Source organism: Xenopus laevis, chromosome 6L, assembly GCF_017654675.1.
Source record: "Xenopus laevis strain J_2021 chromosome 6L, Xenopus_laevis_v10.1, whole genome shotgun sequence".
NCBI classification, from domain to species: Eukaryota; Metazoa; Chordata; class Amphibia; order Anura; family Pipidae; genus Xenopus; species Xenopus laevis.
The window spans coordinates 56,129,047-56,151,988 of record NC_054381.1 but is presented as its reverse complement, the minus strand read 5'-3'; the positions used below and the strand labels follow the sequence as shown (position 1 = coordinate 56,151,988).

The window sequence follows — 22,942 nt, the reverse complement described above, 5'->3', positions numbered from 1 at the left end:
CTGTACATTCTTCAAAACATTGGGAAACTCCAGCTGCTACATTTATCAGTCTGAAAGGCAAATACCACTTTGATTTTATAGGACCAGACCAGTAATATATTAGTAAAAGGAAGGAGAGGGTGACCCCCACTCTTATTACTTCCTTTATCTTGCAAAGCAGTTTTTACTTAAAAGCCTTAAAATAAATCACTAATAGCAACTGAAATGAGAATTACTTGAAATAACCTTGGCTGCAGAAAGGCACGCAAGTGTTTTAAATACTTTTGCACATTTTGTAAAATGAAACACCTAAATAAATCAGTTCTGGACAGTGCAGCCCCATAAATAAAGCAAATCTATTCTCTACCCACAAGTGTTGGAGATATGAGCAGAATGTGAAAAATGTGTAGGATTCATAGCACATTATTAATGAACAATATTTTTCAACACAAAAAAATAGATCTTCATAATCATTAACGTGTCTGTAAAAGAACAAGCTATTTTTTTTTTATGAAAGTCTTTTACTTTTCATTACATTTTATACACAGTTCTCTCACACGGAATTGTTGCCACATGATTCCCACAGCTTACTGTAATTCAAAGTTTCTTAACCAACTGGCAAGTTCTCAAAAATCCCCATGCTGTTTTGTCTGCGTCTCCTTAAACCTCCTAAAATTTCTACCAACAATGCAATATTGTAATTAAGGGAGTAATTTATCAAAGGTCGAGTTTTAGAGTTATGTTAGCTTTTTTAGACTTCAAATGAACTTGAATGAACTCACAATCGAATGGTTTCTAATTTAAGAAAAAAACTTGAATCAGCGAGTTCAGAAATAAACAGCCTGAAAACTCGAACAGATTGAGTTTTATGCAGGAAAAAAAATTGAATCACTAGAATTGATTGAGCTTTCGAGCAAAAGCTTCAAAAAAAAACTCGAACATCATGAAAGCTATTAACATCTTCAAATGGTTCAAGGGACCTCTGCAATTGACTTCTACATGATCTTGACATGTTTTAGATGGTGTTAGATTATAATAAATGTTGAAAAATTTGAGTTTAAAAAAAAAAAAAACCCAATAGATTTTTGACTCAAAAATACCATAGAAAACTCAATAAATCTGCCCCTAAAACTAGGTTTGGGTCCCCTGAGAAAAAGTCAACCATATAAAAACACAAGGCCAATTGAAGTGGGCATTGTATGGGGCACATAAATCTAAAATTAGTTTAAATACTAAAATTACTCTAAATATTTTGCAGGAGGCTACATTAAATAGTAAAGTAATTCATACAAGTCAGTGTTTTAAGTCAAGAAATGTGGCTGGTGGCCTCATGCTCTCAAATTTACTAAAATGCGAAGTGGCTAACGCTGGCGAAAATTTGCCAGCGTGACGTCAATTTGCCACTTCGCAAATTTACTATCAGTGACAGTGACCCTGTCGAAAATTCGCCAGCGAATTGGATAGCCTAGTGCAACTTCGCACCCTAATGCTGGCGAAGTTGCACTCTGGTGAAGGGGGCGAAACTACGCAAATTTAATAAGATTTTTTTTGTTTTGTGAACGTTACCTCCTTTGCCAGAGTTTACTTCACCAGGTCAGAGAAGGCGAAGTTCAGTAGAATAGAAAGAAGTTTGTAAAAAAAGTCCAAAAAATTTTGAAATTTGCTGGCGTTTTTTTGGGTGATAGGCTGAAAAAGAGTGAATTTTTTTTTTGAGGGTTCCCACCTTCCCCTGAAAATTTGTTAACATATGGCAACTAACATATACTGTGGGCACATGTGTAGGGCATTAGAACACCTATTTAAACTTTTATTACGTTTCCCTGGGCTTGTGTAGTGTTCTGTATGCGCTGCAGAATACATGTCCATTCAAATTTAAATTTGGCGCCATATGCAAATTAGCCTTCGATATCGCAACTTTGCTTAGCCTGAGGAATTAACGCTAACGCAACTTCACTACCCTTCGCCTCCTGAGCGCAACTTCGGGTTTTAGTGAATTAGCAGTGGCCTGTTGAAAATTTACCAGACGAAGTTTGGCGAAGGCTGTGCTAGCCCAACTCTGCAGGTTAGTGCATTTGCCCCATACAGTTCACAGGATTCTTACTGTTCAACCAGTTGTTTCCATGCTGTATCGGAACAAACCTTTGGCTCTCAAAGGCTGCAGGAGGTTTAACAGCTCAAAAAACTAAAAAGCTAAACAGTGTTCACTACAACTTGCAAATGATTCACCAATGTGGTTGCAAATTAGTATCAATTTAATAAATTGCTCACTAGTTCATCTCAGTAGGCATGGTTTCACTACTGATATGCTGAAGAACGTTTCTTAGATAGCAGCATTAGGGTCTAATTCACTTGATGCAAAGCAGTTTCACGTATAGGCACAAGCCTTGAATTACCTCCAGCTCAAGAAAACCATTAATCTACTGCCACTTCTGTGCTCACTGGTCAGTGTGATAGGAGTGAGCAGAGAAGCAATGTTTGCTGCAGCAGTTTAGCTTTTACATTCTGTCTGGCCACTGCCAGAACTGAACAGCGGGGGGGTTGTGTTAGCATAATGAAAATGAAAAATAAAAACAATTAACGTAGATTTGAAAAGTGCTCAAAAAATATACATTTTATATTAAGTTTTGAGCTTTAGGCACGTGCCTACTCTGCCTACCCCTAATTCTGGCCCTGTGTACACATCCCTTCTGGGGTAAAGTAATACCAGGTCTAAAAACAATGGCAGCCAATTAATAGGACATATTTAATGATGACCTGTTTAAAGGGAAAACTGTATCTGTTGGGTTGCAAGACCTCGTTACAGTATCCTCTTGCCTGTTAATGTTTAAGATTATAATGAGGCAATGTAATGTTTCGTGCTTGTGAATATTATCGACTGTGTTTGTGTCCTTTTGGACTGATTAAAGAAAATCAGTATCCGTGAAAAAGTTAAAAAGTAGAAAAATCTTTATTTAGACAATCATATTAAGGTGTACCAGTTTCATGTCTATCCAACACTTCATAAGCTTACCTGCCCATCTGTCCTCCTAGGCAGTAGTAAAGCACAAACTAGAGTCCTGCAGCGGGTCGGGTACCCACGGGTTATCCGCAAAAAATCTGCGGTACCCTGCGGGTTGTGGGTAGAAGTTCCGGTTGCGGTTAAAGACGTGGGTCGGCGGTTCTGCGGATCAGGCCGCGATATTTACACCTTTTTTCTGGTCATGGCTACTTCCGACGACGTCACTTCCGGTTTACAATGACAGCACTTCCTGTTTTACTCTCAGTTTTCTGCTTCTGATGATGTCACTTCCGGTTTACAATGACAGCACTTCCTGTTTTACTCCTTTTCTTCCTGATCACATCTACTTCCGATGATGTCACTTCCGTTTTACAATGACAGCACTTCCGGATTCTTGATGGTCAGTGGGTCCGGGTCATCATTATTATTAACATGTATTTATATAGTGCCAACATATTGCGTAGAAGATAATGTACTTGCGGGTAGGGTCGGCAGCGGTTCCAAGCGGGTAAGAATGCGGGTTGCGAGTCCGGGTTTCGGATTGCAGATTGCGAGTACGGGTCCCAAAAAATGGACACGCGCAGGACTCTAGCACACTCATAGGAATATTTGGCATGTACATAGTGAATAAAGTACCCCCTATTGTAAAACATAAAGATATTACAAGTCACCGAGGAGTTCCACAACCGTACATGAAATAAACAGGTTATGGAACTCCGAGAAGACCTCTGATATCCTCATATTTTTCAAACAGGGTCCTTTATTTTTTATAATACACAAGTTTCAGTGAGTCATGTGACCTCCTGGGTCAGTTAGGATTTTTGCATGCAATTTGGATGTTTATCTCAGTGGGTGTACATTAAGTGCCTGGCCCCACCTCAAAAAATGTCTATGGCAGGGCCTGGCATGCAGCTTCAGGCCCCCATCCTACCTGGTTCCTGGCAGTTGCTTGCTGCCTGCCTCTTGCAGCAAAGGAGCGTGGTGGTGAAGTCCAACATGCAGGTGAATGGAAACTACAATACAGTAGACCCCATAAACTAAGCCACCATGTCCCCTGGCCCCCTCAAATGCACAATATATCATTGCTTTATAAATAAGTGTTTGTAATATTAATTACAGAATCAGCTGTGGGCTACCAGAGGCATGGGCTAATGGCGGTAAGTCTCGAACATGGATCACATTTTATTGCTTTAATATCTAGATGCAGACACAATCTAGACAGTTCTTTGTTCTTCCCCAATGTGCTATCAAACAGATTTTAAAATCTGAAATCTCCTGACCTGTCATGCAGAAACAGGACTGGATTTGCCCAGAAAGCAGAGGCTTGAGCCATTTTTCTTTCTGTTCCTCAGTACCATACATGTGAAGGACCTCCATGTTGCCGGAGTCTGCCAAAAACAAAACAATATTAAACTATACAGAATTCAAATATTTATAATCAGACTACATTACCTTTACCTCACTTTGTCCGTCTGTTGACTAGACATGTAAAATCATTACCATAGTTGGAAATGTGCAGTAAGAAGGCAAAATGTCACAAATAGAAGAAATTGCATTTACGATTCTTGTACAAAACCCTTGTTAGTTGTTATTGAGGGCCAAATGATTGGATCAGCCTCAAATTGCCCTCCTCAAGGTCTCTCTAATACAGGGATCCCCAACCTTTTTTTTTTTTTTTACCTATGAGCCACATTCAAATATAAAAATAATTGGGGAGCAACACAAGCATGAAAAAAAGTGGATTGACTATTTGGTAGCCCTATGTGTCCTTGTCCTTGTATTTTGATGCAGATTGTTTCAAAATATACAGATTTGTCCTAGAAATGTAAACTAGATCACTACTATAAATATATAATGCTATATTCTTGCTATGAGCCTTTGATAAAAATACTACAAAAAATACAGATTCCTGCAGTTTACTACTTAAAAAACAGATTAGAAGGTTCTATTTTTATTTATTATTCTGATAAACAGGACTGGCATTGTAAAGGTGGCCATAGAAGCACCGAAAATAGCTGACCGATATCAGCAGAAGACTTGGATATCGGCTCGTCGATCTGGCTGGCTGGCCGGAAAATTTTGATCTGGCGCAGGTAGAATTCTATTTTTTCCCCCCTGTATATCGGATGATTCAGCTCTACACGTGTATGGAAATGAACAATCTTTCCTGGAAAGATCGTAATTGTAATGTCTATGGCCACCTTAACCTTTTTATGGGAAAAAAAGATTCCCCGCTTTCTATCTATAATGCCCTTTACTATAATTGTAAAAAGTAATCGTGTCCTCTCGCAAAGCATCTTTTTTCCAGAGAGAACAACTCCAGCTGAGAAAGTCTACCCTCATAATTGAAATCTTCCATCCCTCTAACCAGTTTAGATGCACGTCTCTGCACTCTCTCCAGCTCGTTTATATCCCTCTTAAGGACTGTAAATTATGTTTTCATCCCTTGAGTTAATGCCCTTTTTTATGCAAGACAGTACATTATTTCCTTTAGTAGCCACAGAATGACACTGCCTGGAATTACAACTTATTTACAAAAATTGGCTGATGCTTCTAAATTAAGTAACTCTGCATATTGCAAAGTTTCACAGCTGTGAACATCATATCTGCAAAAAGATGAATTTGCTTACAGCAACAATAAAAGGTCACAAATATATGGTCTTCTTTACACGAAGAGTTTATCTGCAGCCTTTTACTGTCTCGGAAGTGTTCAGTGAACTTGGTTAACTCATTCATACATTACTGGTCTGAATCAATATACGAATTCTTATGTCATTACGATTACCTGGTGCCTGACAATTAAAAACTTCTGGGGCAAAAAAACATTTCCCAGTTTCCTCTGCAATGAATGCATAATCTGTCTGGTTTAAGCCGCTGATGGCCGGGAGGAACAAATTCCACAGCCCTTCTGCTTTTGCCATTTCCTGAAAGACAGCAAAGACAAATGATTTAAGCAGTTTCTGCAAAATATACACATTACTGGTTATCATTAGGCACAATCCTGTACTACACTGCATCTGTTCAACTTTGTGAAGTGGCTCAAATAGGAGACAAAACACACAAGAACATATTTGTCATAATGTGTACTGACAATCAGATGCACACATACAAGGTCAAATTTTGACTTTAAAGGAACATTAACACCAAAAAATGTAAGTGCTTTAAAGTAATTAACATAACAGTAGAATACACTGTTGCCTTGCACTTGTAAAACTAGAATGTTTGCTTCAGAAATGCGACTATAGTGTGTATAAATAAGCTGCTGTGTAGTCATGGGTGCAGTCATTCAGTCTGAAAAAGTAAAACAAGTACATGTTACATAGCTGATAGAAGGTAAATTCTGTAAAATAAGTGTTTTGTTCTTACGCAGCAATCGAAATTCATTGAATACTACAGAGCATATTTGCTATCTGTTGTTTAACCTGTGCCATTTAGCCCTATTTTAACTTGCATGACTGCCCCTATGATTACACAGCAGCTTATTTACTGTTCCTTTAAAGGAGAAGGAAATTCCCTGGGCGCAAAAATCCCTCCCCCCTCCCCTGTGTTGCCCCCCTCCCTCCTCCACCCTGGCCTACCTGTCCCCCCGGGCAAATGCCCCTAACTTGTTACTCACCCCTCTGCGCAGGTCCAGTCCACGGAGTTCACAGACGCCATCTTCTCCCAAGCGGTCATCTTCCTGCTTTGGTAGGAGCATTTTGCTGGTACGGATCTACTGCGCATGCGCCAAAAGTGACTTTTGGCACATGCGCAGTAGATCCGTCAAAGCAGGAAGAAGACCGCTTGGGAGAAGATGGCGCCTGTGAACTCCGTGGACTGGACCTGCGCAGAGGGGTGAGTAACAAGTTAGGGGCATTTGCCCGGCGGGACAGGTAGGCTAGGGGGGAGGAGGGAGGGGGGTCAACACAGGGGAGGGTTTTTGCGCCCAGGGAATTTCCTTCTCCTTTAAAATAGGGATGTACCAAATCCAGGATTCGGTTTGGGATTTGGCCAAAATTTTTCAGCAGGATCCGGATTCAGTCGAATCCAAGTGCCTGGCCAAAATCCGACTCCAAGAAATCAGGTGACTATTTTGTCACACAAACAAGGAAATCAAAAAAAGTTGTCACGTGCACAGTGCGCGGTTCTCTTTCCCCCTAGACTTCCTAATTTACATATAAAAACAAGAGTTCAGATTTGGTTCGGGATTCGTTCAAATCCCAAAAAAGGATTTGGGATTCAGCCAAATATTTCAGCTATATTAGAAAACCTGTAACTTCCCTTGACGCTTCCTGTTGACTTTTTCTACCATTGCTTGTACAGACTAGGTGCATCTCGAAACTCGAATAGACACACACATGAGAAGCTAAGCCTTGTTGTGCTGTACCTTTAACTTTTCAATGACCTCAGGCTTTTTCCATCGTAGTGGTGAGTTTTCATTTGCAGTATAATAATCCAAAACCTCCTACAAAACAGGATTAACATTAACCCAAAAAGAGGAATAATTTTTACCAAGCAAACATGATCCCTTCATGTATTTCTCATAACAATCTTCTAATGAAAAACTATGTGAGTCTATTCAATCTTTTAATTGAGGAATAACACATTTAGGAGTTTTGTTGCCCATGGTAAAGCTATGCTATTGCGGACAACAAATCTCCTGAATATGCCTTCCCTTAACATTCTTATGGCAGCAAGTAAGACATTGTTTGATGTAATCCAGCTTCATTGCGGGTACTGTATATATGGGAAAGAAGTCAACAAATGTCCTTGTGTGTCAGTATCATTATGGCTAAAGATAGTTTTGCTTTGCTAGTACTTCCAGTTTCAGTAACAGAGTTGTAGCTCTGACATCCACAGGCAGAAGAACCTTGTGTTCTACAACTTGTTGGTCAAAACTGCAACCAAGGCACCCTGATTTCTTCTATACTACTACATAACATGTATCTTTCCTAGTTTTAAAACTGTTAGCTGGTTTAAGATTGGTTAGCTGATTTTTCTTTGCTCAAAAAGTTATAGTTTTTTCAGGGACCACTGGGAAGGTATTTTATGAAAAATCACAAACTCTGTAATACTTTAATTAACCTATAATGACCAATAACATATTTGCTTTCAAACAGGTGACAAGAAAGTGGCAACTGCTGTTTGGATACAATGGGTTACTAGACCTGGTACTTACAAACAGGGCTCTATATGAATAGAAGCGTAAGGATAAAACAGTAGTTTGGATGTTATATTTATAAGCTGACTCACATTAAAAGCAAATGTACCCATTCTACCCAATTTCATACAGCTGCTCTAGATGTAATTCCAGGGTTCCCTTAATGGGTAGTCTGCAACACAGTACAGACCAGTGTTGAGCAAAGTTTTGTACAAAATGGCTCAACACACTTTTAATCAGAGGTGATAGAGCTCTTAATGGCATCTCTGTTTTTAGAAAAAAATATGATAAATTGGAGTTGAACTATTACTGACTTGCACTGCATTCATTTTTGGAACTCAAAGATTCTAAGAGATGTCAGAGCTAGTACCCCCAAAGCACAAAATGGAGTTCAACTGTCCAGACACATTCTGACTGATGACATCCTGATCAAACAATAAATGCTGTGCTAATAATGTCGCTTCATTATCCACTTTTCTAAATGTCTGAGAACATGTTCCCACAGTCAGAAAAGTTACTAAACTGAAAAGTATATTGAACTTCTGTGGTCAAAGCTCCATATAACATCCTGAACAAGGAAAGTTAGAAAAATGGGTATAACAATTTGTTGTGGTACCCCACAGTTAGTAAAGTCACAAACCTTTTACCCCAGACAAGTGTACAACTTCTATTAAATATAATTAGGGGAACTTGGGATACATTGTGGGGTGTGGAAGTGCTATTTTTTTATTTGTTCCCAGTTATTGCTTTCGCTAGCTTAGGCTAGGTTCCTACATAGTACATGCTGACTTTCAGTAATAAATACATTGCACATACACAACGTCTTCTCACCGACTAGCAGAAGAAAAATGAAACAGCATATATTTAAAGCTGTGAGATTTAAAGGAATTGTTCAGTGTAAAAATAAAAACTGGCTATATAGATAGGCTGTGCAAAATAAAACATGTTTGTAATATAGTTAGTTAGCCAAAAATGTAATGTATAAAGGCTGGAGTGATTTGATGTATAACATGTCAGTCTGAACACTACTTCCTGCTTTTCAGCTCTCTTGGTTTACACTGACTGGTTACCCTGGCTACCAGGCAGTAACCAATCAGAGACTTGAGGGGGGGCCACATGGGTCATTTGTGTTGCTTTTAAATCTGAGCTGAATGCTGAGGATCGATTGCAAACTCACTGAACAGAAATGTACCATGTGGCCCCCTTTCAAGTCGCTGACTAACTCAGAGTTATAGAGCTGAAATCAGGAAGTTGGATTCTGGCTGTTTTATTAGACATCTGTTCACTCCAGCCTTTTTATATTAAATTTTTGCCTAACTAACTATATTAGAAACATTTTTTATTTTGCACAGCCTATCTATTTACTCAGTTTTTATTTTCACACTGAACTGTTCCTTTAACACATCCTTTTAAATGATCATGGCAATCAAGATCACAGTTTTTCCCAAATACAGGTAAAACTGTCAGTCTTGAAACGTTTACTGTAGAGTGCTGCTAAATAAGACTTTTTGTAGAAAAATATTGTTATGAAAGGACCTTTTTTAATATTTGCTGTTTTAATATTTGCTGCTGTGAGTGTGAATCTTTGGGCTCCCTCTGCTGGGAACTACCAGTACATACAGTTTGAATACTTGCATAAAATGCATAATGGATGGGTGCAAAGCTACACGGTCTTAAAAAATATATACATTTTTCTATCTCTAATACATGCAGATTTTCCTTATATTACTTAAATCAATAAGTTTATTGACAATTCTGACCCCGTGGATGCACACACCTCCAATTTGCTCTTTAAAAACAGCTGGTCACACACAATACAGCCATTGTGTAAGTGGTCTCAAATCACCTAGATACACAATAATATATATATATATATATATATATATATATATATATATATATATATATATATATATATATATATATATATATATAGAGAGAGAGCGAGAGAGAGCGAGAGCGAGAGAGAGAGAGAGAGAGAGAGCAAAGAAGAGGCTCGCAGTCACAGGTCCTATGAAGAAGGTACAGGTGTTTATTAGTCCAGTTTGACTTTCTACAGTGTGCAAAGTGGCCACAGATCCGTCACCGGACGTGGTTGCATTGTTGGATACGCCTCTGTGTGCTCAGCAATATAATTCAGATCCAGTTGCATTCAGCCTTTACAGAGCAAACTGAAGAGAACGGAAGATTTAAGTGCTGCATTTCACTGTAAGACTAACCTGCTGGGCTGGGAATACATGCTGTTCCATGAACTGCTTCACCTTCTTCAAGACTTTCTGTCCTTTGGGACTCTGTATGAACAGCTCCTGGGAACTGCTAGAACGATCTCTAATCATGTTGTTTTGCCTGAAACAACATCGCAATTAATATCAGAAAATAAAAATTACTAGATGCTTAACTTTTAAAGAGCAGAGTTTGATCCATGAATTACTAGGAGTGTCCCACCAAAAGAAAAAAAAATACTGACTTGTTTCAGTTGGGGGGCTTTGGTTTTGTGCCTTCCCCTGGACCATCTGCCAGTATTAGGTAAGTAGGTATGTTATAATAATATTATAAATTGCATACTATGGTAAGGTCACCACTAGGATACCTGGGAAAGTCCAGGACAGAGCTTATTTATGCCCCAGGTTCCTAACAGAGTGGTTCCGGGACTGTTAATCCAGCCCGGGTTTTTTGTGTTATCCTGAGGCATCTCAGGTGGGCAGCTCAAGCCAGAGTGGGAGAGCTGCAGTCTGAGAAAGAAAGACACAGGGAAGCTGTCTGTGTGAGCACAGAGAGATTTTGGAACCCCTACAAGGTTGGAACTTTGTTTGTAATACCTTTTCATTTGGTTTGAGGAGACAGGCAGTAGGCCTACTCCTGGTTAGTTAGGAGAACTGACCTGTATTAGTTAGAAGCCCATTAAGTGGCAAGGATTTTATTTTGAATTGTTTGTTTTGTTTATTCTGCTGCAAGTGATAATAAACTGCCAAAAAGAGACTATACTCTCACGAGTTGTGCTTGTGCCATGGGCTGTGCTATCCCCAGGAAACTGATCACAGCTACCTAAACTCCTACAATACATATATGTTTTGATATAATAATATAGTTAGAGTAGGCTAAGGGACTGCTTTGGGAGCCTACCTTGACATGTTGGCAGGCTTGAAATCATTTACCCAAACCTGTATGTCAGATGTGCAACTTTATAGTACTCAACTTTATATTGTGGGGGTTCCAAGGGTACCAAATACTAACTGCAGAAAGATGCTGGAGTTAAGAACAGACCAGAAAGAGTGGTAAATAAAAAGGGTTAAAAAAAAGGTTGAAAGGGGTTAATTGGTTCCTGAAAACATTGGTCATAATGTGTGTGAATGCAATAAGAAGCTTAGACTATAAGCTCTGCTGGGGCAGAGACGGTTGTGAACACTGTATAATCTCAGTATAGCTCTGCAGAATATGTCAGTGCTATAGAAGTACCTGTAGTGGGAAAAACAGTTGAAGCCAATATGCTAGGTATTATTGGATATCCAAGGGTGCATTCAATAACTGAGGTGCAGTGAGCAATGTGCAATTCTGAGTTCAATCTCCAATGTTTTTACCCCCCTCAATGCACTATACCCCCCCCCCCCCAGAATTCTGGCATAATTGCAGACAGAAACAGGCCATTCACTTGACGCAATTGCGTCCGATACACCAAAAAGGAACCAATTGTGCATGCATTTCTCCAGCTCTCCCTCTGCTCCATGATACTGGGCCCATTGAAACAATGGACAGCAGGCATCCAGGTTGCCTTTACCACAATATGCCACTGTGTAGAAAGTTGTGGTTAATTAATTGAAAAATGCTGTGGGAGGGCTATATGGTACAGACAGGACAAGAGAACTAGTGATAAGGCTAGCCCACTTAAAATAAAGTGTCATTGTGTAATTAGAACATTCTTACATTTTAATTTTCTAGTAAAATATGAACTTATATCTTTTATTTACATTTCCATGCTAGTGGGCTTAAATATATCTGTATCTTTCAGTAAAATAACTGACATTTTATTCAATATCTGACAATTTGGGCCAGCCAATAGCTTCTCTGCTGGACCCCTAGTACCTTAATCCACAACTTCTGCATATTCTTTCTGGTTACAAAATATCTTACTACTCACTGTTCTGCCAACTTCAGCCCATTCTCTGCCAGAGGTTGAACCATCTCAGCAAATACACTTGCGTTTTCACCGCTGGAATTTCCAATAAGAAATCTAGCATGGACGCCCTAAATAAGGAATAAAAAACAGACAAGATCCCTTATGCCTTAACATGTAGAAGATAGGACGTAAGAAAAAAACACTAGTAGAACTACAGTATGCTAAAATGTAAAATAGACAGCATTCCAGCTATTAGTTCTGCAGACTGACACCTAAATGTTCAGTAAATGTAAATCCTACAATAACGTTATTTATATTATATAAATAACGTTATGTATAATATAAAAGTCCTTGGGTCGCACTTCTATTAAAGCAAAAGGAAAGCGAAGTTTACCAAAAATAGCCTATATAAATATTTACCTAGCAATGCACATGTGCTACATTTTGTCCTATTTCTCAAAGCAGAGTGGTGTGCTGCTTGTTTATATGTTGCCATGGGCAGTACTGTAAGGGACACAGTGGGGCTCATTTATAAAAACTGAGCAAATTTGCACATTGGCAGTAAACCATAGCAACCCATCAGTGACTGGCTTTTTACAGGCAGTTGCAGGTTGAACAATGAAAGCAAACCTTTAATTGGTTGCCATGGGTTACTGCCCGGGTGCAAATTTGGGCAATGTTTATAAATGAGCACCAAAATCTATGTACAATGACAAGCATGGCTAAGCCTAGGTCTTATCCTGGCATTTGCTTTTCTTTTAAAACAAATACTACTGGAATGTGGACATTTTTCCTTTCTTGCTGATCGAATATAGATATTACTACTGTTCAATCTTTAAGAAATCTCTCTCTGATTATATTTTATAACAACAAGCTGGTTAATATACCTCCTCAGAAAAACAAGCTCTTTTCAATGAATATCAATATCAAATAGAAACGGAGCCCCACATCTTGTGAAAGTTGATTGAAATTGTCCTAATTGAAATTAAATTTACCTGCAATATCCCTGCAAGTTTAAAAAATGTAAGTGCTAGGAAAAAATTCCAGTTGGGAACTGGTAAAGGGACACCTCGGCAACGACTGTAAATGCTCATTAAATCCTGAAATGCAGGGATTCCTATAAAATAAAATATATATGTATACACATTATGCATGTATAGCTACAGTATATTATCAGTAAAGGCAAAAGGAACAACATGCAAATAATAAAATATAGTCACAAAAATATTGATCAGTGGTTTTAAAGAGGTAGTTCACCTTAAAGTTAACTTAGTATGTTATAGAATGACCAGTTCTAAACAGCTTTTCAGTTGGTCTTCATTATTTTTATAAACAGTTTGAATTATTTAATTATTCTCCTGACTCTTTCCAGCTTTTAAATGGAGGGTCATTGACCCCATCTAAAATCAAATGCTCAGTAAGGTTACACATTTATTTTTATTGATACTGATTACTCATGTTTAAATTCAGACCCTCTCCTATTCATATTCCAGTTTGTTATTTACATCAATGCATGGTTGCTAGGGTAACCAGATTGCTGACACTGCAAATTGGAGAGCCTCTAAATAAAAAGCATATTAACTCAAGAACCAGGAAGCTGGAAAATGCAACACCTTTAATTGCTCTGTTTGCAATTATGATATTGTCTAGAACACAGATAGAAGACAAATATATTGTTGATAGAACACTTCATTATGTATGCGTATGGTTGGGTGCATATCATTTTACATTACAGCAACCATATATTCCACATCCCATGTAGAAACATACTGAACCTCAACAATGTAAAAGCACAGAAAAATGTGCAGACAATTTGAATTATAGACAATTTAATATTCCAGGTTGCTAATTCATTTCCCATGAGTAACAAAATACCGCATTTAATATGTATACATTATTACAAAGACTACTTACCATCTACATCAGTGAATGATTTATCACTTGGATGTCCAAGGAACTGGACTTCTTTAGGCCAATAATAAAGGGAAGTGAAGTAAGCAAGATCTGTCATGGGATGCCCAATGGTAGACAATTCCCAGTCTAGAACAGCTATCACACGGGCCTAGAACAAATTAAAAAAATTGAGGTAAGGTAAAACTTTAGCAGCAAAGAAAAGAATGTTACCTTAAAAATATCAATCTTCAAATATTAGAACCATACAAAATGTATTTACTGCACCTCTTGGAAACAGTTCAAAATCACAAAAAAAGGAATGCTCCAATCATTATTGGAATACATGTTTGGAAACATCCTGTGGTTATTTTGCTGTTTTGAGTCATCGAGTATTGATGCCTTAAGTATGGGTTAGGGCAGGGGCACACGAGCAGAGCCTGGCGACTAATCTCTTCTTCTTTGGGGCGACAATCTCCCCGAACTGCCTTCCGCCTGCTATAGTGAGAAAATGCCAGCGCTATGGCACTCGCAGTGCTTCGATTTCTGAGGAAATCGAAGCGTTGCGAGTGCATTGCCGCAGACGATTTTTCATTCAGTCCGTGGAAAGCAGTCCGTGGAGTTTGTTGCCCCGAAGAAGAAGCGATTAGTCGCCAGGCGACTAAATCTCCCTGAATCTGCCTGTGTGCCCCTGCTTTTAACATTTTGTTGTATGTTCCTTGTATGTCTTTCCAGGAATACCCATCTCCATAAAACAAAAATAAATAAACAAGTAATATATTTATTGCAATAAATGAGTATACCTCTTTTGGATGAAAGATTACATTATCAATCCTGAAATCTCCATGGACCAATGACTCTTCATTATCATTTCTTGGCAAATTATAATTTAGCCAGTTCCCTAGATTATTCATGGCTGATATATCAGTATGGGCGGACCTTTCATACTGCTTTTTCCAAGTATTTACCTATAAAGAAAACACAAAATTGATAAAACAAAATATATACAAACATTTGGAATATTCCACACTTCAAAGTGTCTGAAGGAAAACTAGAGATTAAATACAAAATGTAAAAAGATATTATAGGAAGACAAACTACATAAAATGACGCCTCCCTCTTTTTTTCTTTAATCACAGTATAGTCTTTGCTATCATTTTCAACAAAATTTACATCTACCTAGCATTATCTTATGATATGTATACTGCAGTGTGAATATGTATTACAGAGATGCACTGAATCTGTTGTTGATTCTGCCACATACTGAATCCTCCACAAAAAGTTTGGCTGAACATTGAACTGAATCTGACCCCTAATTTTCATATTCCAATCTGAGAACAAGATCAGCTTTGAAAAGAAATGTGTTAAATTCAGATGTCTAGAGCTTTAAATTCTCATAACTTGGATTAACTTTGGATTCAGTGCACTATGGTGCATATTTATTATCACCGGTGATGTTACCCATAGCAACCAATCAAATCTTTGCTTTTGGTTTCTAATTTATAGGTGACTATTCAAATCTACAGTCATATGAAAAAGTTTGGAGTTTTGTTTATTATTGGCTGAGCTTTCAAAGTAACAACTTCTTTTTAATATATAACATGCCTTATGAAAACAGTAGTATTTCATCAGTGACATAACGTTTATTGGATTAACAGAAAATATGCAATATGTATCATAACAAAATTAGACAGGTGCATAAATGTGGGCACCCCAACAGAGATATTACATCAATACTTAGTTGAGCCTCCTTTTGTAAATGTAACAGCTTCTAGATGCCTCCTCTAGCCTTTGATGGCGGTATTTTTGACCATTCGTCCATACAGAATCTCTCCAGTTCAGTTGAATTTGATGGTTGCTGGACATGGACAGCCTGCTTCAAATCTTCCCACAGATTTTCGATGATATTCAAGTCGGGGGACTTTGGCGGCCATTCCAGAATATTGATCTTCTCCCTCTGCCTAAATGCCTTTGTAGATTTCAAAGCAAAGTGTGTTTAGGGCCATTGTCTTATTCGAATATCCAACCCCTGTGTAACTTCAACTTTGTGATTGATGCTTGAACATTATCATGAAGAATTTGTTGATATTGGGTTGAATTCATCTGACCCTCGACTTAAACAAGGGCCCAGTCCCTGAACTAGCCACACAGGCCCACAGCATGATGGAACCTCCACCAAATTTGACAGTAGGTAGCAGGTGTTTTTCTTGGAATGCGGTGTTACTTTTTATTATGACCAAATAACTAAATTTTTGTCTCATCAGTCCAAAGCACTTTGTTCCAAAATGACTGTGGCTTGTCTAAATGAGCTTTTGCATACAACAAGCGACTCTGTTTGTGGCGTGGGTACAGAAAGGGCTTCTTTCTCATCACCCTGCCATACAGATGTTCTTTGTGCAAATTGCACTGAATTGTAGAACGATGTACAGATACACCATCTGCAGCAAGATGTTCTTGCAGGTCTTTAGAGGTGATCTTTGGGTTGTCTGTAACCATTCTCAAAATGCTACGCATATGCCACTCATGTATTTTTCTTGGCCTACCAGACCTGGGTTTTACAGCAACTGTGCCTGTGGCCTTCCATTTCTTGATTACATTCCTTACAGTTGAAACTGACAGATTAAACCTCTGAGCTTTTTGTAGCCTTCCTCTAAACCATGGTACTGAACAATCTTTATTTTCAGATCTTTTGAGAGTTGCTTTGAGGATCCCAGGCTGTCACTCTTCAGAGGAGAGTCAAACAGAAGCACAACTTGCAATTGGCCACCTTAAATACCTTTTCTCATGATTGGACACACCTGCCTCTGAAGTTCAAGGCTTAATGAGCTAATCCAACCAATTTGGTGTTGCCAGTAATCAGTATTGGGCAGTTAAATGCATTCAAATGAGAAAAATTACAAGGGTACCCACATTTTTGCACAGCCAGTTTTTCACATTTGATTTAATTTCATACAACTGAATATTGCTTCACTAAAATCTTTGTTCAGAAAACACCCCAGTACTCAGATGTTCCTGGGAAATGAAAGACATAACACTGTTATCTTTTTTGCTGAAAGTGGAGTAAATTATTATGCAGGCTGAGATGGGTTCCCAAACTTTTTCATATGACTAAGTCTCTAATGTTAATAAAAACGCCCCTAAGAATTCTGCCAAACCCAAGCCAAAATCCACTACAGCACAAAAAGAGCTGTCAAAAAGAGAGGCACACAGAATCCTCTTAGTGAGCCAAACATTTCTTCTTTGCCGTTATTTAATTTAAACGGGTAGAGCTTAGTTTGGCTCACCAAGAAGAATCTGTGTTCCTTCACAAATATGTTTATGAAGCACATATAACTGTTCATGTATATAGTAGTATGGGTGTATGATTAAATTAGGGGTGCACCAAAACCGGGATTCAGTTTGGGAGTCTTTTTCAGCAGGATTAGGCCAAACCAAAAAAGAACCATTAGAATCACATGACTTTTAGTCACAAGGAGATTGCCATTTTACCCTTACTTGCCCTAATTTGCATATGCAAAGTATTTGCAAATATGCCAAATACTTCATAAAAGATGCATGGATTCAGCTGGATCTCAAAATAACAGATTTGGTAAATCCCTAGCTCAAATATTTGAACAAGTATAAACAGGGCCAACTATCACCAATATTTCTCTAATAAACCTCCTTCATTAGAGTAATTTAAATGGGCCAGGCCCTCCTGAAAAAATATCTGTGGGAGGCCTGGATTACTCTTTTCTCATCATTTTCGACTGCTCCGTCGCTCACTTGTATCCTCCATCGGTAAAGTGGTGGAATGGGATGGGGGACTTTCTTTCTAATTCACTCTCAATGCCTCATCTTCTTATTCAACTTTCCCTTACTACAAGAAATGTTTAGTTAGCCAATGTTAATATATTAAATATTATCTCAGCATGTTAGCAATCTTTCCCCTCTGTCAAGCATATAAAGTAAAAGAAATACTGAAATATTACCTGTCTCTGGCAGTATCCTTTGCCTTTCCCATAACCAGTAAGATTTAGTGCATGTATATTAAAAGAGTGGAGCTGAGCCAAAGTTTCAGTAAGTGCAATATACAAAGCAGATCTCTCAGCAGGACTGACATCTGGTAATGTAACATCCCTGAAGAGCCGGCCCTAGTAACACAATGATTATTATACTAATTATTCACAGATCTTAAGTAATGTATTGACAAAGTTTGTGGCTATTCGAGATTTAAATGACTGTACCTATTCAAGCTCTAAAAAAGTTACAAAACAACACAGTGGGTATAAGTATACAAATCTAGAGTAAACTTGCCCTTTAAAATGTGGATCCAAACTATGGGTTTAGCTGCTGTTGTTTGATCACTTAGGAGTACTTAATAGCTTTTAGCTTCTGCAAGAGTATGGCAGTGTAAAAATGGAGAACTGGGAGAACATTACATGCCTAAACTTCTGTAAATTATATGTACAACATTTACTATATTTATCAGTGATAATACATAATCTCATATATACGTATGTCATAAAAGGCTACAGGGGCCAATTACATATCAGAAGATAGTTTATCAAGTGCAAAAAAAGAAAAAGAAACTGCAATTGGCCAATTGTTTTGCACTTTGCATACAACACTGGGTGTGCTGTATTGGTGAGGGGTGAGGCATGTATAAATCCCTCCAACCGCTACCTAATTTATGTATCATTCACAAGTTAGGACACCCTTGTGTCCCTTAGTGCTCTAGCACTTGCACCCTTAGGAAAAGAAAAGGGGTTCTACAAACTTTGCAGAGGCACAGTACCTTACAACAACCAATCAGCAGGTAGCATTTACTAGTCAGTTGTTTAAAAACGTCTTATTTGTTGTCATAGGTTACTGCCATAGGCAAAATTAGTGCCTTTTATTACATACATGGATAGTATTTCAGGTTCTGTATGCCTCTATATAAATTAACTAAACTCAAGAGCAGAAGAACTGCCATTTATTCAATTAGGGGATTGAAATGCAGTTTATACACAGACTGTGAATACTTGCTGGTTCTACCGTAGCTTGTGCCACATTTCACTTACCTGAACATGTTCCATCACATAGAATTCAGTTCCAATCACTGTCGTATCTGGACAGAACAGTAAGGGCTTAGGAACTGGAAAGCCTGCCGCAAACAAGGCCTTTTGAACCTCATATTCACGCTCAACCTAAAAATAAACAGCAAAAATGCAGACATGTCTCACAAAATAACTGTCTGCTATCATATTGTGCAATAGGAATAGATACATAAGAGATAGATATGTGTGAAATAAATACACATATTTGACAAATGGTATTTGACTTTCTACGAGTGGAAGTTTTTACACAAGAGAAACTTTCACTGCAACTGGCAATCCACTTTGCAACCTGCTCTGCATACAAATGAACAGCAAATATATATTCATATTCAAACGAGTACCGGTATATGTTTCAAGCACTTAGATTGTAAATTGCAACATTAGGCCCATAAGCAAATGTTTGCATTGGTTTGTATTGTCTTATTGTATTGATCCATGTCTGTTCTATTGTTGTATTGTTTTCATGTAAAGAACTTTGCACTGAAATATATAAATAATATAGGATCTATTATTCGGAATGCTTGGGATCTGGGGTTTTCCAGATGAGAGCTCTTTCTGCAATTGTGATCTTTTGGATAAAATAGAGTCTATGGGAGACAGACTTTTTCGGAGCTTTCTGGATAACAGTTTCCGGATAACAGATCCTATACCTGTACTGTTTTATAATTACAGAGATATTTAATCAATAATTGCTTAATATGGACTCCACGGGAGAAGGCTTTTCCCATAATTTGTCACTTTCTGGGCTCCAAATAAGGGATACCATATTCCTTTGTTTTCTTTGGCACAGTGGGCTGCTCAATAGTTCTCTGTTACTATAGGCTGGTATAATCTGAACACCGGAAAGGTTTAAAGCTCATCACCTTTGAACACCCCTAGAAGTGTATTCTGCCATTTACCTTAATGAGCTGCTGGGTAGTTCTAAGAAACTATAAAATGGCACAGTCTGATTGGACAGATGGGAGATTTGTGAATCTGGGGGTCAGCTAATGGCAAATTGAAGATCAGAGCCCTAGAAAAGAATATTTTTCCTTGCCACATTGAAAAGTTCTTCAAAAGTCAAATATTAGATTACTTAAAGGTATTTAATGGATAGAGAGAAATTATGTCTGTACTTTTTGAGGCCTATTTATCATGCTCTTTTAAATTATTTAAATAGAAAAAAAGTGTATTTTATGTATTCAATGCATAGATTGATAAACATGCATCACTGTATTAGTGAGCTGCAGGTCTCCTTTGAAGTGTGCTAAAATAAGTGCAAAATAAGGCTGAAAATTTCAATTTTTTTTTTAAAAGAAAACATCAATTATCTCCCCAGCTAACCAGACCTTGCCGTCTAAATCTGGTGTTGGATCTGGGGGGATGTTGGTACCTGAGCCATCATTGCAGCCAAAGTGACATCATGTGCGGTTATGGTGTCATATGTGAGGAAGTGACGCCATGTGTGCGTGAAGTCATGTCACGTACGCATGGGAAAATGGCATCACATGTGTGGAAGTGATGTCATGCGTATGGGAAATGATGTCACGTACGTTGACTGACCTAAGAGGCACCAACCAGAAATACAGCATTTAAGGGCATACAAACACAAGAGCACACATGCAAAGAACATGATCCTATTTAGACACTTGGGGCATTTTAGAAGCATATTTATCAAATGGTGAACTCTAGCATTCACCATTTCTAAAAATCCCATAGGAATGAATAGAAAGTGAGTTGTTTCTGTGGTAACCTCTAATCTCGTATTTTGATAAATGAGCCCCATGGTTTCACATACTATCAGCTGCAGAGTGTTAATAAACTGTATGGTTGAGGTCACTGATTACTGGAAATATATAATCTATGAAAATGAAAAAGTCAGACACATGGCAAAATCAATGATACCTTCTAAAATGATTATGATGGAATATGGACAGGGGGGACAACGGAACGTTTATCATCCATTAGCTAAAAGATACAAGTGAAGTTGAAGCATAAACTGCAAGATTTGTTTGGTTTAGATAGTAACGCACCTGACATTAAGGCTATTCATAAATGCAATCCTATACATAGACAAATACCTTTACATCTATTTACTTACACCTTTTTCCTCTCTACTCCAGAATTGTATTCATTGCAGAATATTTCACAAGTAGTCCCATAAGTGAAGTCACAGACATTTACAGTTGCAAAAGACACAGAGGGTCATTTATAAATACTGGGCAAATTAGCACTTGGGCAGTAACCCATGGCAACCAATCAGGTGATTGCTTTCACTGTTCAACCTGCAGCTGGCTGAAGAAACTAATCACTGATTGGTTGCGATGAGTTACTACCCAGGTGCCAATTTGCTGTTTTACATGACCATCACAGATTCATAAACTGCTCAAGAAAAAAAAAAAAAGCTAGGTAAGGTCTACTTATTACCTGATGTGCCCTGGGAAGAAGTGGTCCATGAGGTTTCTTTCTGAGAACATATTTTTTTAAACCTTTCTGCAGTAAGAATGTGGGGTTGGATTGGCCATATCTGCAAAGAGAGAAAATAATAATCATTGAGCTAGATAGGGTATTATAAATGTACTTTTTGTGGCACAGCTTGGACAAATAATGTTTATATTATATCACTTGGAATACATTTTGGCCCACACAGGCAAAATGCAATAACGGCCCACTGAGAAGCCCCCTAATAAGAGCGGATACTTATCTCACAAAATTACAGGTTACAACTGGTGGAACAGAGGGGTTTGTTTATTAAATGGGAATATCAGCAAACTGGTAATATGTTTTTACTGTGCTCTTCAGGATCAGGAAGTAGAATTTGACTTTCATTTTATCTCCAGATTTTGCTATGTTTAGTACAAGAAATCACCAAACCTAAAGATATGTTTAAATTTAATCAGGCAAAACAATATTCAGCACAAGCCCCCTATTCATTGAACTCATGTTGAAAAGAACATTATCCTTAGTAAGGGCAATGGGCGGTGGCATTCCAATGCACCACACAGAGCAAGAGACTATGGGGCATATTTATCAAGGAGTAAAGTTAGAGATCGCCACGGTCCACTAGAGTGAAAGTCCTCCACTCTCCATTCATTTCTATGGGATTTTTGAAAGAGTATTAATCAATGGGTGAAAGTTCACCCTTTGATAAATATGCCTTTAAAATGACATAGAAATTAATGGAGAGTGGCGGAATTTCAGTCTAGTGGACCGTGGCGATCTCTAACTTCACTCCTTGAAAAATATTTCAACATGAGTCATGGCACCAAAAAAAAAAGTGTATTAAATGCATCAAAATCAGTAGTTCCTTGTATCTCAAATATATGAATACAGTAAGATGCTCTCCCCCAATGTATACCTATAGGGGCTTTTCCTTTGTTTTTACATAGTTTTTCAGCATTTTCCCAAGTTGCATCAAATTGACCACCCAAGTCACCATAGTTTGCCCCAAAATCTCTGTATATTTTTTTATTTAGCTATCATTAATGTTTACAATGATTCTCTCAGCCACCATCTTGGAACCATACAGAACTTTAGTGTCAAAATTCTGCAGTATAGAGGAGAGCACTCCAATAGCAGTTACTGCTAGAAAAGTATTTTATTGACTACAAATCACACGACATGTTTCGGGCTTAGCCCTTTCTCAAGTGGCTGAGCCCGAAACATGTTGCGTGATTTGTAGTCAATAAAATACTTTTCTAGCAGTAACTGCTATTGGAGTGCTCTCCTCTATACTGCAGAATTTTGAGTCTACATAGGAT

The 22,942-nt window shown here is 38.0% G+C and overlaps 1 protein-coding gene across 1 annotated transcript in view; it reads right to left on the bottom strand.

Annotated features, from left to right (window-relative positions):
• acad11.L (acyl-CoA dehydrogenase family member 11 L homeolog) overlaps nt 1-22,942 on the bottom strand; it is a 57,021-nt gene that overhangs the window by 30,391 nt on the left and 3,688 nt on the right. Inside the window, exons 3-13 of the mRNA XM_018267514.2 lie at nt 21,609-21,708; nt 19,167-19,292; nt 18,093-18,254; nt 14,925-15,089; nt 14,146-14,293; nt 13,227-13,348; nt 12,253-12,359; nt 10,337-10,463; nt 7,344-7,421; nt 5,763-5,901; nt 4,258-4,365 (exon numbers count right to left, since the gene is read on the bottom strand). Of these exons, the coding sequence (XP_018123003.2) occupies nt 4,258-4,365; nt 5,763-5,901; nt 7,344-7,421; nt 10,337-10,463; nt 12,253-12,359; nt 13,227-13,348; nt 14,146-14,293; nt 14,925-15,089; nt 18,093-18,254; nt 19,167-19,292; nt 21,609-21,708 (1,382 nt within the window). The remainder of the gene's footprint in view (nt 1-4,257; nt 4,366-5,762; nt 5,902-7,343; nt 7,422-10,336; nt 10,464-12,252; nt 12,360-13,226; nt 13,349-14,145; nt 14,294-14,924; nt 15,090-18,092; nt 18,255-19,166; nt 19,293-21,608; nt 21,709-22,942) is intronic.